Source organism: Dermacentor silvarum, chromosome 1, assembly GCF_013339745.2.
Source record: "Dermacentor silvarum isolate Dsil-2018 chromosome 1, BIME_Dsil_1.4, whole genome shotgun sequence".
NCBI lineage: Eukaryota > Metazoa > Arthropoda > Arachnida > Ixodida > Ixodidae > Dermacentor > Dermacentor silvarum.
The window spans coordinates 89,968,573-89,985,747 of record NC_051154.1 but is presented as its reverse complement, the minus strand read 5'-3'; the positions used below and the strand labels follow the sequence as shown (position 1 = coordinate 89,985,747).

General features: G+C 45.4%; 1 protein-coding gene across 2 annotated transcripts in view; it reads left to right on the top strand.

Annotated features, from left to right (window-relative positions):
- LOC119432096 (dopamine receptor 2) overlaps positions 1–9,721 on the top strand; it is a 313,310-nt gene extending 303,589 nt beyond the window's left edge. For both annotated transcript variants that reach the window (XM_049670733.1, XM_037699480.2), the window contains exon 3: positions 2,890–9,721. In XM_049670733.1, coding sequence (XP_049526690.1) covers positions 2,948–4,306 — 1,359 coding nt within the window. In that variant the 5' untranslated portion in view covers positions 2,890–2,947 and the 3' untranslated portion in view covers positions 4,307–9,721. The remainder of the gene's footprint in view (positions 1–2,889) is intronic.
- The last annotated feature ends 7,454 nt before the right edge of the window (positions 9,722–17,175 follow it).

The following is a 17,175-nucleotide window of genomic DNA, read 5'->3' as shown; positions in this document are numbered from 1 at the left end:
TATGTGTGGTTATATGTGAACACTGTGTATATCACAATTATCACTCAGCACCTAGAGTAACATGTCAATCGACATGTTACTAGGCAGGCTAACATCTTCTGAATCGCATTAAAGCTTGTATATATGTATAATAATATACGAGTATTTGGCGGCGCTGGATCATACTTGGCGGCGCTGGATCTGAAACCGAAAGTGGCTGCAGAAGATGCAGTACGCCACAATTCCTTGCGAAAGTGTCGTTTTTTTATATCTTTGATACCTCATCGCAACCGTAAACGTTGTACGACTCACTGTCCATCATGACTATAAGCGAAGCGGTGGGCATTTGAAAACACGACAGCCAACCACAAGTGGCGTGTAAAGTTGCTTAGCAACGTGATCGGCCAGACGACAGTCGAAGGCATGACAAGTGGGCGAGGAATTGCAGGCAGGTTTTATGGAATGTGGGCCGAGGGCTCGTATTAGCAAATAAGCTCTTGTGTTACAACTCTTCATAAAAGAAAATGCTGGCTATACGTGTTGTCGGACCCATTATTAGCGAAAATGGCCGGCCAATGGCAAACAGCCCATACAAAGGAAATGCTTTGAGAAGTCAGCCTCAGGGCCCGTATTCGCAGAAAATCTGTTACGCTAGAATTGCGCGTAAGAGAAAATGCCAGTCAATCATGTTGTGGGACATATCCTTAGCAAAGCCGGCGGCCACTCAATAACAGCACTTACGAGCAAAAAGCTGTGAATTTACGATAGAATTGTTCCTAAGTGCAAATTCCAGGTAATCGTGATGCTGCGCATCAGGATTACCTGTAATTGAAATAGCGTCTGGCCAGTGGCAAATACCACTTAAAAGCGAAAATCTTTGTGAATGGGGCGCACTTCACAAAGACGTTTTACACTAGAATTGTTTGTAAGAGCATACGCTAGCCAGTCCTGATGTTGGAAATATTATTGGCGATGGTCACTGACCAATGGCAAAGAGCCCTAACGAGCGAAAATCTTGTTGAATTCTGACCCAAAGCCCGTGTTCACAAAAATGTCTTACGCTAAAATTCTTCGTAAGGAAAAATTCCAGCCAATCTTGATGCTGACATAATACTAGCAAAGGTGGCCGGCCAATGACAAACACGACTTACGAGCGAAAAGCTTTTGTGAGTTGGGGCGCTCATTTTTAAGTGTCTCCCAAGGCCCGTACTGGCAAAAACCTACGGACAACCTTTTGCATCCATCTCATCGATGGATGCCGCCATGTTTGTTGACGCGCAAAGCTTAAGGGTTATTATGCGACGGAATGCTATATGTGAAGAACATCATACGCCGTTCGCGTGTCGCGCATGTGCAGTGGTGGTGATGCTTTTCATTTTTAGAAGGGAAGGCGTATTTTAAAGCTCTATAATATTGGATGGTTTCAGGTTGAACTCAAGAAAGATATTTCGCCAAGTAAATTCTTGAGAAGAACTGGGTCGAATTGAGAAAGCTTGGGCTTCTTTATTGCTCTTTGCTATGGCTGATAGGTCCAGTTTCAAGATTGGCTCTTATTTTCTCTTCCGAAAAATTCTAGCTAAGCCCTTTTTGTGAATACGCGCCCTGATTTATAATCACACTTCTGCAGTGGCGAGAAGAAGGACACAACTTTTTGAAACGAACACACTTGGGCACTTCGTAACTTTTTCTTGTTAAATCCACATTGCACTGATCACAGCCGTTTCACAGTAATCTCGCATTTGTAGCGCGGGTTTTTTAAACACCATGGTTGTCGACGCCACACAGAAAAGCCGTACTCTGCCTTCTTTGCCTCAAATTCACGTAAAAGGTTCAGAATTTACATTAGTGACACGATTTCAAATGATCAGAAAGAAAATGACCTTCGACGAACACAATTTGTATAAAATGTTCCACCAAATTTTTGACAAGAGAAAGCAGATGACCAAATCAAACTGCAAGAATATAAATTCCGTTTATTAGTAGAAAAAAAAACCGACACTACAACACTGGACGATTCATGAAAAGGAGCGCAAGGACACTGCGCTGACGCCTATTCATGTATTGTCCCTTGTTGTAGGGCTGTTCTTTTTTTATTTTATTTTTTGCCTGTAATGAAGACCCAACTAGACTGTCAGTCAATGCTTGCCATTTTTCGTTACTTAAGAGCAAAGTTTATTTACAGGTAGTGTGAAAAGAATTGGAAATTTCATGCCTTGTTTTCTGCCCTACATTGCAAGTATGAAACAATTTTTGTAAGTGTTCCCGAGGAGCATGAACCTTGGTTATAAAAAAGGAGCAGCAAAGGAAGAAACGTAAGCAGAAAGTTCGGTGATATTGAACGCGAACTAAAGCAGTCGTAAAGATAGTTGGTTATTATCAAGCGAGAGGTTTTTCCCGCGATATTATGACAACGCATGATAAACAAATGTGTACATGTACTATATGGCTGCCACACCACGTCTTACGTGATAGCCAACTTATGATTAATATTTTAATACTATAGCATGTGTATAGCGTCGGCAAATAACACGGCACATGCAGCGACAACTATAAAGCTCTGCGCTGCGTTGTACGCTTGAAATACTTTTATTCTCGCTCCTTGAGCAACATTAACGAGCTGGAGCTAGATTTTTAGTGCAGTCTTTAAAACATTTTACGACTCGGTACTCTGCCAAACAAGCAGAAGCTTACAGTGTAGTGGAATACAGCTCACAAGTGTGTTTGGGAGAGTGTTCTGTAGCACTGCGAACGAGAGCACTCGAACCGCCGTACTACAACAGAATGAAAACGAAGCAGCTCAGTGTAGTGGCCGTGTCAAACGGCGTCGTGCATGAGCGCGCGGTGGAGGAAGGTGGCCGTCGGACGTTCCAGCCGTTGAGTGACGTGCGTTGTCTTTGCTTCTATTTGCAGCGTGCAGCGACCCCGTGCCGGAAGCCAGAGATGAGCGAGTGAGAAACCCAGCTGCGCAATGCCAGCCCTCGGAGAAGCGAACGGCTCGTGGGACAGCCCGGCGTACAGCCTGCTGGATCTACTCAATGGCGCCAACACGTCCTCTGTGGAGTTGGAAGTCCTGGGCAACGGGACGGTGCTGGATATCGTGCGTAACGCCAACCTCTCACTACTGGAGGACAGCGACGCGAACGCGACTGCAGCGACCGTAGAGTCGGCCCACGTTCAGCACGCGGCCCTCGGAGTGCTGCTGGGATTCTTCTGTATCGCGACTGTGTTCGGTAACGTGCTTATCATGGTCTCTGTGGCCAAGGAGCAGTACCTGCACACCGTGACTAACTACTTTATAGCGTCATTAGCGACGGCGGACTGTCTGGTGGGCGCCGTGGTCATGCCGTTCTCGGCCATCCACGAAATTATGAACAAGTATTGGATATTCGGCCAGGACCTGTGCGACGTCTGGCATTCCATCGACGTCCTGGCCAGCACCGCGTCCATCCTCAACCTCTGCGTCATATCGCTGGATCGCTATTGGGCCATCACCGATCCCATCAGCTACCCGTGCCGTATGACGCAGGCCAGGGCGACCACCCTGATCGCCGTCGTATGGGTTTGCTCCGCGCTCATCTCGTTTCCGGCCATCGCCTGGTGGCGTGCCGTGACCAAGCTGCCGCCTGCCGCTTTCCAGTGCGCCTTCACTGATGATGTGGGCTACCTGGTGTTCTCGTCAACCATATCCTTCTACGCGCCGCTTATGGTCATGGTGTTCACGTACTACCGCATCTACAAAGCCGCCGCCGAGCAGACGCGAAATCTCAAGCTCGGCTGCAAGCAGGTGCAGTCCTGCAATGGCGAAGAGTCGACCTCTGTGACTCTCAGAATCCACCGCGGAGGCATGCTGCAGACGGCCAACAACTACAAGGCAGTGTTTGCGACATCTAACGAAACCTTTGACCGGAACAACGCGACCGGCACATCCAGAAACGTCAAGAACTTCTCGCTCAGCCGCAAGCTCGCCAAGCTCGCCAAAGAGCGGAAGGCTGCCAAGACGCTCGCCATTGTCATGGGAGTGTTCATCCTCTGTTGGCTGCCTTTTTTCGTCACTAATATCTTGATGGGTATTTGCGGTGAGGCATGCGTGATGCAGCCGGACCTCGTGTTCTCTACAGTCACCTGGCTTGGCTGGATTAACTCGGGCATGAACCCGGTCATCTACGCCTGCTGGAGCAGGGACTTTCGACGGGCCTTTGCGAACGTGCTTTGCTGCTGCTGCCCCGGCTACTTTCGCAAGCGGCAGCGTCGCCGCGATCGGCTTCGACGCATGATCAAGGAGGATGCCAGCCTACGCTCGCATAGCATCGAGGAGGCTGTGCTATAGCGACCGTTACTGGACTTAGTCTAGCTGCCTGTCGCTTCCATGACTTGCAGCACAGACGACTGTTGCAGGAGCTGTTATGATCGCCATACGGGTTGTTTTATGCTACATCTCATGTTCCTGAGCTCCTTGTACGAATAAGCTAACTTCCCTATATCACAACAGCTTGATGTTAAGCAGCCGATCGCTCACTTCGACGAACAGAACGCAATGATTTAAAATTCGTTGCATTTCTGTCCGTTCTGAAAAGTGCAGTGGTGCCCATAAAGTAAGTCGAAAATTTCATCCAATAAGAAAGTATTACTACATTTACAACCATGAATAGTCATGGTTGTAAATTCTAGGCACATGTATGTCGAGCATAATAAATGTCTAGGCAACTGAGTGCAACTGCGAATACATTAACAGGCAACGTAAAACTAGAAGCGCAAGTTTATTGGACTGAAAATTTGGTGGCGATTTATGCACGAAAGCATTACGAGCAACAAGGTGGGTGACTTTGGAACATGTGTAAATTGGATGGAATCCAGCGGAAGACACAACATACAAAGAAGCATAAACAATGAGAGAAGCTCGAACTAGCAACTCTAGCTCCAGCTTGTTGTGTCGACTACTTCATAGCATCATAGTATATTGTGTTTTCGTCTTGATTCCTTTCGATTTAAGCGCTTACACATGTAGTTATAACTGACTTTTCACTTTGAAGTTACTTCAAGTAAAACATATAATTATGTTAGCTACGATCACCGGTGAGTACATGGAAGCTAAACGATCGCGTCGCTCCAACTTTAGAGCACTCCACCGTTGCTTTTATTACTAGCGTAGCACTGGTTATATAAAGGCTGCAGGTACGTAGGAAGCATACCTTGTATAGGTCGTGAGGTCCAAATTTTTTGGCACAGATTTCACCTATCTCTGTCAAAGCTATGTCAAAGGAAACAATGCTGAATCGCTTAACAAATAAAAATATTATCTGCGATTTTCTTACTTCCCACTCCCGAAGCACAGATTGCTTCAGATAGTAATCTACAGGCGGTGTGAGAAAAAAAATGTGGTTTGGTCTAATGGAAGAGGAAACAGAAATAGAATTTGTCACAAAGCCAGAAAATGCTTTGTGCCATTTTCCTGTTATGCGCTGCATTTTCCCACCCATATTTATACAACTCTCTATAGCAGCGTACACACTAGAGTTCTTCAGCCACTGCGCACACTTTTATAAGCGCACTGAACCGAGCTCCCATTTACATCTGCTTCTGTCTGAATCAGAGGCAGATCCACACTTACGAGACAGCACGTAAGTAATGAGCTCAATCAAGTATTTTTGTGATGTGAACGTTTTACTTATAGCACTCATTGTACCTCTTGTTTGTAATGTTGATTCATCACTCGCTTTCTGGTCATCAAGTCCGTATAAGAGGCTAAATAATCCATCCTTATTTAAATATGTGCTGAAGGAGAAGCTGGCATCGTATAAGGATGCCAGCTTCTCCTTTTCCCCACGAGTTTCAACAAACCTAGTAATAAATGTTCATTTGATTCATGTGGGGCTGCTGATATTCATTGCGCACAGTTAGTTTAATCGTAATTGTTTGGGTCAGTGAGTTTATACTTCTTTTGCAGAGACAATTACCATATCGGCAGTCTCGTCTGTAACATACAAGAGTATATGCTGTATGCTTACGTTATCATGTTTGTGGGTATGAACGCTTGTCGTTTTCTGCCCATACGCAAAACTTATTTATGGTTGAACACATGTACATAGCTATCGGTACGAACGTCGTTGTATATTCACCTGTACTCAACTGTATCCACTGACCCATGACAGGAAACATGTGTCACTGCATGTGTGAAGGGTGTGAATGAAATTTACTTAGAAGAGAACGGCTAGGCTGTCATATTGTTCACAAAGCCTTGTGCCATGATCTCCAACATTGCGCCTCACGTTTTGAGTGGTTCACGAGCTCAAGAAGCGTTTCCTTTCTTTGTTTTATTCGTGGGTGCAACTTTATTTAAGGACTTTAACTTTTAGAACTGTGCTGTTTAATGCTACCTATTGAGCATTCAAGATTGTAGTGTAATTGAAATTCACGTGCTACAAATAACGTCAATTATGTTTATTTTCCTAAGTCGTTGTTCGAGATGTGGTGAAGGCGTCTGCCTGCAGTGTTGTTTCTCCTAGTCTTTGCATATCTGTGTTATTCCTTTTGTGACTGATGTGATTATCCGGTGTAATTTGTGTGTCTTCGCACTCCTAGTGGTGAATGACTTGTGCATATTAGCAGTATTTTATGTCTTTGAGACAGAGCATCCAAACAATTCGTTTTCTTGGTACGTTCATTGTAGATTACATTTTCGTCAGCATGCTAACAATATCTTTTTGCTTTGGATGGTGCCAAAACTGCTGTCATGCCATTGAAAGTGTACGCTGGCATGTTAAGTCCTCTAATTTATTTTTCTTTACATTTGCATTTATGTGAACATCGCCGTGCTTCATACCACAATATCGCTTTTCAACATTCAAAGTGTCACGTTTGCTTGTTCATTTCAGTTAACAGAGATCGTAACAGCAAGCAGTGTTTGACGCTGTCAAGTTTTTCCCTAACCCCACCTGTCGTGCAGTACATGTCGTAATGGGCCAGAGCATGTCGTATCGCTTCAGTGCAATCTACATATACGTTTGAGGACTGGACCCAGGCCCCATTCGTCAATATATCATTGCCGTTGTTCTACTAGCATGAGACTTCCTATGGTTGTACAACACATGAGTGGAATTTCCGTTGCAGTAGTTCGCAGTCTGTTCTTTGTGCATCAAGTAATTCAAAATCTTCACGTTCAATTTAATCGAAAAACTGAAATAAATGTGCTTTGTTGACTGGCAGTACGTAGGCAATTCCCATATTAACGTTGAGACATTTCCTTGGTAACAATTTTTACCGACTTCTAATGTGCACCATCGTTATTACAGCATCGTCAAAAAAGTTGTGATGATCTTTTAACCGCTGATTTCTGAGTAATGTGGAACAATCGCTTGTGTGATGTTTACACACCACTTACACTATCTCAATTCCTCCTGCAAAACGAAAGGAAGAAAGAAAACGTTTCGCTGCTATCATAAAAGCCCACATCTTGGGCATGGCCCGAAAACACTGATGCTGTTGTCAGTTCGCTCTGTCATGGAATTGTGTTACCGACACCTTGTCGAATACAAGAATCTTCCCGCTAAACAAATAACAAAACCTCGCTGTTACGTTAAGAAAGCTGCATTAATAATCACTTTTCAGTTTCACAGACTCCAGCAGCAGAACACGGCATGGTTCAAGTCCTTCCCTCAGGTGTGACGGTCCATTTACAAGTCGTTGCCATGGTACAAACTGTTTCATCATCGCAGCTACAAGCAAACTAACTTTAAGCATCAAAATCTTTACATTAAATAAATAAAAAATAAACAAAAAATGCACGAGAGAGACGTAAGGATGAAAAAAACACACCAAAGATGGGAAGATTTATCGAAATCTGTCTGCCAAAAATGGCACCATAACAGATATGCCTATGCTTAGGGAAGAGGCATTATATTTATGCTGATAAACTTTCACAAAAGAGGCGATATTGTAGTCCTGGGGAACTATTGAAATACCTATGAAATCTCTTACAGGATCATTGATTTATATCCAAAACAAGTTGTTGTGAATTGGTTCATTCGTTTCACTGGTATTGTTACAACACTACAGGAAAGATTTTTGTCTCACACTTAGAACGACAAAACTTAACCGTTACTTAAACATGCTTCCAATCAAACAGACGTATAATCAACACAGTTAACCTCTCTGAGAGATCATATTAAGATAACCAACCCGTACGCAAGCACAGCAGAAATCATTCAGCGAGAGGTTTAGTTCACAAATAATTATTATACATTGGTGTCACCCGGTGGCACACTTCTTAATCACAAGTGGAGAAACCTCCAAGGTATGTACAGTGTTCTCGGTTCCTATCAAAGTGGCGACATGAAGAAATGCGCCTGGAGCAAAGCATATCGCATGTTAGAAAAAAAGTGCACACTGAGACACGTCTATTAAAGTTTATCTGCAAGCATGAAAGTACGCGAGAAAAGTGCGTCAGTCACGAAACAAAAATATCTGTCACCGTAACTAAAATTGAGGTGTAAGCTCATGTACACCAACGCAATAAAATTTAAATCCTTGCCATAGTTCTAACATTGTTCCATAGTAATATGTAATACACATTTTATTCCTGCAGTATTTCAGGCTTATGTTCAGGCACAATACTCCCAACGAGGTTTTGCGAAAACGGAAAACTAGAAACTCATGGGCCAAGGGATAATATGTGCCGAGAAGTCAAATGCCTGCATGCAGAATGCCAGAAAGAGAGTATGCCTGTTTTATGTTCTTATTACGTACTCCGCACAAATATGACTAACCATTGCAATATGTGCGGAGGCTATGCAGCACGTGATTCAGAGATTAGCAGTGGAGAGATATGCGCACGTGCTATGAGAGTCGAAAAGCTCAGAAGCAGCGCATATAATGCCCCTGATGCGCTTAATTGCGATTGGACAATATGCAGGCAGCATTGGGAGTTCGTGTCTATCAACGGCCCCCAAGTCAGCAGCAGCACGCGTTTTCATCTCAGCTGACAACCCATGCAGGCGCCATTCCTTTGACCACTCAGTATGGTGTACATGTTAGTGTAGTGATATTGTTTGTGCAGTTAACGTTGCTTAATGTGGTACGTAGTGCTCCACAGAGCCCGATGAGATTAATGCATGCTGACTTTGCTGTGTGAAATATCGTGGAGCGGCAAAAGACGAACGCAAATCTTGTTTGAGCTATTAATGTGGTATAGCATGTTCCCTACTCTAGCCCACTTTTTCCCACGGTTGTTATGGCGCTTGGAATTTATTAACCTGCTTAGTGCGACGTTGTTAACTTTTGCCTGTTGCAATAGGGCACTGACTGATATTAAGGGCATAACAGAAGCGATTACAATATGTTGTGCAGAAATATTAAGAGAATAAAATGAGTAATTAGCGCAGCCTTCTAACTTGCTCAGTTATGTTTCAACTAAGTAGAGTATGCTTCAATAACAATTTCTTTAAAATTTACTATCAGAATGTTTCGCCACATTGATTCTTTCTGTTGCCTGTTAAGCTTGCCACCCGTGGTATTTTTTATTGGGTTATGTTCATTTGCCGGTTTTGCATCTGTGCCTCTCAAAGCGTCTCGTAACTAGCATCATCACGGCCATGTTGCAAGCACCAGTGGCAGAAGAACCGGCGAAAACATTTGTAAAGTACTCATGTGCTTACTGTTTGCTTGGCTTTTTGTGATTTGATGTCATTTTTTACCCCTCCTTCACAACCTCTATCAACCCATATGTCACTAATAAATGCCTGGCAGTTACAAATGCGCCTTACCATTTCTTTTCCTAAACCCATACGGAATCCACAAAACGATTAACTAAGATCTTGCACGACAATGGAGTGTCGCCTGACATAACAATAAAAACAATACGAGGACACCTAAGCACTTATGTGTTGTGAATGGGAAAGCATTAATGTCCTATTGAACGGCGCTGAGCGGTCCTTCGAGTTATGAACTCCTCGCGGGCAAGCGAGCACCTTGAGACGCTTGGCCGCTGGTTTAGCCCAGTGGGGCAACACACTCTGCTTCTGAGCGTGGGATCGTAGGTTCGAAACTCACTGCAAACTCACTGCAAAAAAATAGGTTACTGCAATGTTAACTTAGTGTGCCCTCCGGTTAAGCTCCGTGCAACAATATGTCGCTACTAGCTTTGTTGCTCACGCGCACACCTCTCCGGTACGGAATCTCCGGTAACCCGGTATTCCACAAACGGTAATACGTTTGCGGACAAACGAAAATTCGCTATTACGCAATCTGCTACACTAATACAACATGTCTACATGTAAGAAAAAAATAGGATAGAGCGATTTCTGCATAAAAGATTTTTGCTGAAGTTTTTGACGAAATGTATGAAGTACCGCTGCAGGTGTTCACCCACTTAAGTTTTGGTTGACCTATTGGTTTATTTGATGACAGTGGACATGCTGGCCATTTTCATTGCCTGCCTTTCGACATTTCATTGTTATATGGACTGCTGACAACTGTTAACGCTAATTAGCAAATATTTCAAAAGCACCCTCACGAAGTAAGAAAATGATATCAGCACCGACAATCATTGGGAGGTTTTCGGGAATTCCAATTCTTACAACAAATTGCCGTAAGAAGGGTGTAAGGGAAAATTTTCAATGCTTCCTCAAATTTTATGCGAGATGGGCTTGAAAATAAAGATCTGTCATCAGCAATTTTGAGGTAAGTAGGCAGCGTACTTGCATGTTTATTGTGGAAGACGATATTTACATTGGTAATATATGAGTAGTTAATACAATCGAAGCAATCTTGGCAAAGTGGCCGGGTGGGAACTGTCTATAATTTTCTTATTAGCAGCCTCTAAATAGCATTTAAGCAGACAGTCGAGGTGTGCACCTGTTGGTTGGCGCATATGACGAAAGTCCGCACACGTCGCCTTAGAGATTTGGAACAGCGCGGCGGGCAGCCGCAGGCGGTGCCTTATCTTTGAGGCCATGCCGAGGAGTCCCGGATTCCGAATCATGTGCCGCTTCCGGGGAGCGGCACTTTCTTGTGTCATTTTTAATACCGAGAGCGCCTAATTTTGTTCGGAGGCTGCTTTGTATCTGCACTATCTGCAACTAGGTTTTTCTTACGCTGCCGAAAATTGCGTTGCAGTTAGTCCTTTTAGGGGCTATACAAAAGAAAAGCTTTGGCTATTGATCAATTGGCTGCAATTAATAGATTCAATCTGGGCTCACTAAGCTCTTTAACCATTTTAGTGTATCTCTCACAAGAGAAACTACGTGCTACAAGGGTGAAAATAAATTATGCCACGTAAATATGCAAACCCTTTCACAAATACGTAATGGCAGGGTTCGGCAAAAGTTTCTTCACTCAAACAAACAAGTAAAAATGAAATCATGGCGTCTTTTTAGAGCGCAGCCCTTAGGCGCCCTTTCCTGCGGCGAGCGTCGGCGCTATCCCTCGTAACTAGAGTGTACTAGACCGTATGCTAGTACACTCTACTCGTAACCAAGCGAATGAGCGCGGCGAAGGATGAAAGAGCGAACGCGGGGGATGAAAGACGCGAGGAGGAAAGCGGAGAGGAGGGTGCAGCGCAACCAGGAGGCTGAAAGCAAATGAGGGCATAGCTAAAGAGTGAGGAGGAAAGCGGAGTGCCGGCGGCGACCAGGCATACGGACAGCGCAGAAACAAAGCGCTGGCTTGGGCTTCGAACCCACTGCGCATGCGCCACTTCCCCTGCGGCGCCGCCGCCGCCGCTAGAGAATGCGCTCCGCGCGAGCCCCGCGTTACCGTTTCACGCTTTCTTTCTGACGCAACCGGTGGGAATGCTTCGTCTGCCGCTGCTGCTAAACGAGCTGCCCGAGAAGAGGCTCAGCGCCGCCGCCGAGAGGACCTTGTCGATCAAAATCAAATTATTTGCCATAATATATCGCGAATTCAAAACACCTAAACGGCTGCACTCAAAATTCGCATTAGGGAGTATCGTAATCATCGGTGAATTTTTTAGGTAGTTCACTCTGCTAGCATTCATTCCCGTTTGTGGAACACCAGTGGCGTCTTTTGCACCCAGAGCAAGTCTTAGTGCGATTCCTCGAGTGTTACTGCCTCATTTCAGACTTTCTCCCAATACCCTATTGCCTTGCTTGTTTTCAAGCTTCTGAAAGAACGCCTCGTTTGTGAAGGTAATGCTGCGGTGGGGTTCTACGGGCTGCAGAAGCGCCTGTCGAGAAAAAAAAGTTAACTGCGCGCGGCGAACAAGGACGCAGCAAGAACTAACAAAACGCCACTTACTATCGACGACCTACTTTCTGAGACAAAATGCAAAATTGTTTAAAGCCAAGTCGATATGACGATGGCGTTCCTTGTTCGCTTAGCGCAGTTCATTTCTTTTCCGTAATAAACAACCCATTCAGCCCGAAACTTAGTATTGTGGCTTGAACGGATCCTTGTCCCTTCTGGCTCAGATCTCTTTCATAGGCTCAGAGTAAGTATCCTGAGCCTAGCAAGGGAACGTTTGCAGCTTATCTTTCATATATCGTCTGTTGGAACGATCAGAAACGCCTTGATCCAATCGGCACATGGGTGCTTTTGGATTCCGAAGAATTTGTTTCCCGAGAGCTCTTGACAACCTGGGGTGACTGTTACCGACTTGGATCTTCCGGAACGCTTTTTATTGCCCATAGATATAATCAATTTTAGCCTTTCTAGACAGTCATAGACGATTCACTTTTCAGCAGCACGATGTTCCTCATTACACACCTTATTCATTGCTGCTCCCTATTCCGTTACTATAAGCAATTTAAAAGCAAAATATTCATTTATTTATAAATTATGAAAAAGTGAAGATGCAGAGTAGAACAAGAAATAAAGAAACCAGACCAAAGATTAATAATAGTCTTTTGTGGCGACAGAGAGCGAAAGGCACAGGAAAGAAAGGGAACTTGACCAGAGAATATCTCCGGTTTTCTATCCTGTACCGCGGGAGGGGGAAAGGGATGTGATATGTGACAGAAAAAGAATACGAAAAGAAAATAAAAGCACACGTAATACAGGAATGTTTGTGGTGGCACTGTCACACAGTCCGCGAAGGCGTTACATAGTGTTACACAGTGTCAACGTTCTACTAATACATTCTACGTCACAGAGTGCACAGTCACAACTTGTCACAACTTGTCACACAATCCGGTTTCTTTTAAATAACGCAGCAGTGCCTCCATAGCGGCTGGCGCTGATGTTCGTGTAGGCCAGTTTCCAAGAATGTTGTTTTCCGTGAGTGGGCGCATGTCCAGTTGATTTAGCGTGGCTGAGAGGGCTGCTTTTTGCTAGTTCAAACGAGTGCACTTGCAAAGAAGGTGCGCGATCGTTTCGCTGCAACCGCAGAAGTCACAGAGTTGGCTATTGGCCATTCCGATCAGAAAGGGTTACGCATTTGAAAATGCTACTCCAAGCCATAGACGGAATAGAATGTTGTAGCCATGTCGTGGAAGGTTGAACGGAATACGGAGCTGTAAATTAGGGTCCAGGGTATGAAGGCGTGCACTTGTGAAATCAGATGAATTCCACTGAGCCAATGTTAGGTTACGCGCAAGCACGGAAAGTTTTTACCCTGCGTCGGCTCTCGAAAACCCGCCGCAGTGGCTTTGTGGCTATGATGTTGCGATGCTAAGCACGAGGTCGCGGGGTCGAATCTCGGCCGCGGCGGCCGCATTTCGGTGCGGGCGAAATGCAAGAACGCCCGTGTCCCGTGCATTGGGGGCATGTTGAAGATCCCCTGGTGGTCAAAATTATTCCGGAGTCCTTCATTACGGCGTGCCCCATAATAAAATCGTGGTTTTGGCACGTAAAACCCCAAAATTCATTCATTCATTCATTCATTCATTCATTCATTCATTCATTCATTCATTCATTCGGCTCTCGAAAAAGGAATGGCCACGCACTTGACACCGTCATGGGTAGATGGGGCAGCTGCGTCCGCTTGATCATTGCCATGTATGCCACAGTGACTAGTCAACCATTCATGTATTATAGCGTGTCCTTCGTTAACTACTCGATGGTGAACTTGTCTGTTCTCTGCGACGAGCTGATCATGTGATCCATGACGCAGTGCTGAGAGTAAACTCTGGAGGGCTGCCTTGGAATCACAGAAGATTGACCATGGATTGGGTGCTTCCTCCTGAATGAAATGAAGAGCCGCACGGAGGGCTACCAGTTCAGCAGCTGTCGTTGATGATACATGTGACGTTTTTAGCTGTTTTCGCTGGAATCACCACCGCGGCAGCTGAACTTGTAGGTATGAGTGAGCCATCGATGTAAACATGTGCGCGGCCACTGTGCGCCTCATGTAACAGTCCTAATGTGGCCTGTTTCACGGCAAACGACAGCATGTTAGCTTTCTTCGTGATTCCTGGGATGGTGAGGCATATTTCAGGTTTGTGCAGGCACCATGAAGGTGAGGATGGTCGTACTGCAGGCATGTAGTTCGATGGCAACGAGGTACGATTGGCAGCAGTTGTACGACTGAAAGTTCTGTGTGTCCTTTCCGCAGGTAAAGAAGCAAGATGGTGTGAAGGTAAGAAAGTAGTCAGGTAACGTGCCGAATATGCACCATGAGAGCGTCGGTGGCTATGTACGTTGATAATGAATGATCTCGCGCTATGAAAATTGTTGCCGCTGTAGACCCACACTTCAGAAGACCGAGACACGTCTTTAGGGCTGAAGCTTGTAGTCCCTGGAGTGCACACAGGTTTGTTTTGCAGGTGTTGCGTAGCACAGAGAGGCTGTATCTTGGGAAACCAAGCAGCAAGGCATCATAAAGCTGCAGCGTTGACCACACCGATAGGCCTCATGACTTTCCGCCGAGAAATTTGAGGAGGTGTGTTGTTGTCGTTAACCTCCTCTTTAGGTATTAAACGTGCGGGCTCTATGATAGGTCGCGGTCAATAATTAACCCTAAAAAGCGGTGTTTCCGTGCGTTTGCAATTGCTTGCCCATTGACGCTTACAGAGTAAGGCCTCACTGCCTTCTGAGTGAGTACAACAAGGCAGCATTTCTCTGAAGACAGCTCTGAATTCTGTTTTCGCAAGTACAACAATGTTAATTTAGCTGCTTTTTGTGGCCTTGCTCGTACCTGCAGTCGTGTTACAGCAGACGTCTAGATGCAGGTGTCATCAGCATACGCTGACACTTGAACTGTGTTGGGCAAGCATCGGACAAGGTGAACGAGCACTAGGCTGAATTGTGTCGGACTTAACACCCCGCGTTCCAGTATTCCACGGAATGTTTGGCGGCGAATCGTGGCGCCATCCTCCGTCATCACGAATAAATGTCTGTCGGTGAAATAACTGCATAGCCACTAAAAAGTGCGGCCACCGATACTGACTTCAATCAGAGCCTTTCTAATGGCATAATGTGCTGTCTTGTCGTAGGCGTCTTTTATGTCAAGGAACAATGGCGCAGTGAGTCGTTTCAGATGTTTTTGATGTTGAACAAACGTGACCAAATTGATGACATCATCTATGGATGTGCGCGCACACCAGAAACCAGCCATTGCATCTGGATACACGTTGTAATTTCCCAGGTACCATTCCAGGCGCGTCAAAACCATTCTTTTCGTTATTTTTCCGATGCAACTGGCCAGGGCGATGGGGTGTTACGACGATAAATCTGACGTTGATTTACCACGTTTAAGTGGAACCAAGCGCTTTCATTTCCATTCACGTGGAACCAAACCGGTGCCCCAAGACTCGTTGTAATGTATTAGCAGCATAAGTTGTGCTTTCTGCCCAAGATTGCCGAGCGCCGCATAGGTAACGCCGTCCGGCCCATGTGACGAAGAAAGCCTGCAAGTCGCCAGTGCCGCTTCAAGCTCCTCCACCGAAAACATTGCATCCATTCGGGAGTCCTGAGACACAGGAGTGACACAAGGTGTAAGTGCGCGTTGGGGTTGCAAGCCGGCATGTCTTGAGCAAAGTTCCTCAGCAATCTCAATCTCTCGTCCATCTTGGTGCAAAGCGAGAGGTTTGAAAGGAAGACGTTGTTGCGGTGATACGCGAAGTCCACGCCCGGTTTTCCATATCTGAGACAAGCGCTGATGTGGATCCAACAAATCAGAGAATTGTTTCCATCTTTGAGATTGTAGTGCATCAATGCAACGCTGAATCTTCTTCTGCATCCGCCTTGCCTCTCTGCGATCTTGGATTGATTTACTTCGTTAGCGTGAATCGCTCGTAGTCGCTGCAGTTCAGCTTCATGTTCTTCATATTTCGCGAAAGGCTGAAAACCGCGCGTAGTCTCTTGCATGGCTTTTTGAATTTTATGTTTCATACTAGAATGGTTCCCCTCCTGACATACTTCCTCCATCTGTGGCTGAAACGCCGACCAGTCCATTCGATGGAGAGTCGTAGAGGAGTATTTAAATAGTCCCTTGATCTTCGGATATGTCGGAATATGGTCACTTTCATGTGATTCGATGTCTGGTAAACCATTGCACGTTTCTTTCAAGACGCCGAGAGACCAGGGTCAAATCTAGGCAGCTGCTGTATGTAAGCTCTCGTAATTATGTCCGGCTACCATCGTTGAGGCAATAAAGATCGTGCTGCGTGGCAAAAAATGCTATTCTCCATCCCCTGCAGTATATCTTACAACTCCCCCAGAGCGGATGGTGAGCATTGAAATCTCCGGTGAGAATCGAAGGGCCTGGTGTCGTTGATTACACGGCGTGCAGTCGTTTGGATTCGAAGCGACTTGAAGGAGCAATGTAGACAACGACAAGAGTGAACGTAACTCCTTCATTTTTACAATTAAAAAAACGTACTGGTTGTCATCGTGAGGACGGACTGGGTCCAATACGTATGTCAGTTCACATCTAACATATACAACGACCTTCCTCACATTACCACAGGTTGAGGACGTGAATTCCTCATAGCCCGATATACGAATAGTATAGTTAAGTTGGCTGATACAATCAGCCTTGCATGCATTGAACGTCACCCACGTTGGAACCCGGGGGCCGCATGCATGACACTCTCGCAGGTTGTTTATTCTTTTACAGCCGACGTCGTTTGGGTTCTTAGAACAGCGCTGCATGCTTTTCGAGAAGGGGACCGCTGGGGATAGCGCGCTTCCACTGCGGTGCCCAAGATATACGGACATCTAACGGAGAAGCGTACGTAACGAGAGGCCAAGCAGCCGCCTCACCGCGCGCATGTCACTCAGCGGCATATAGGCGCCTTCTCGGGG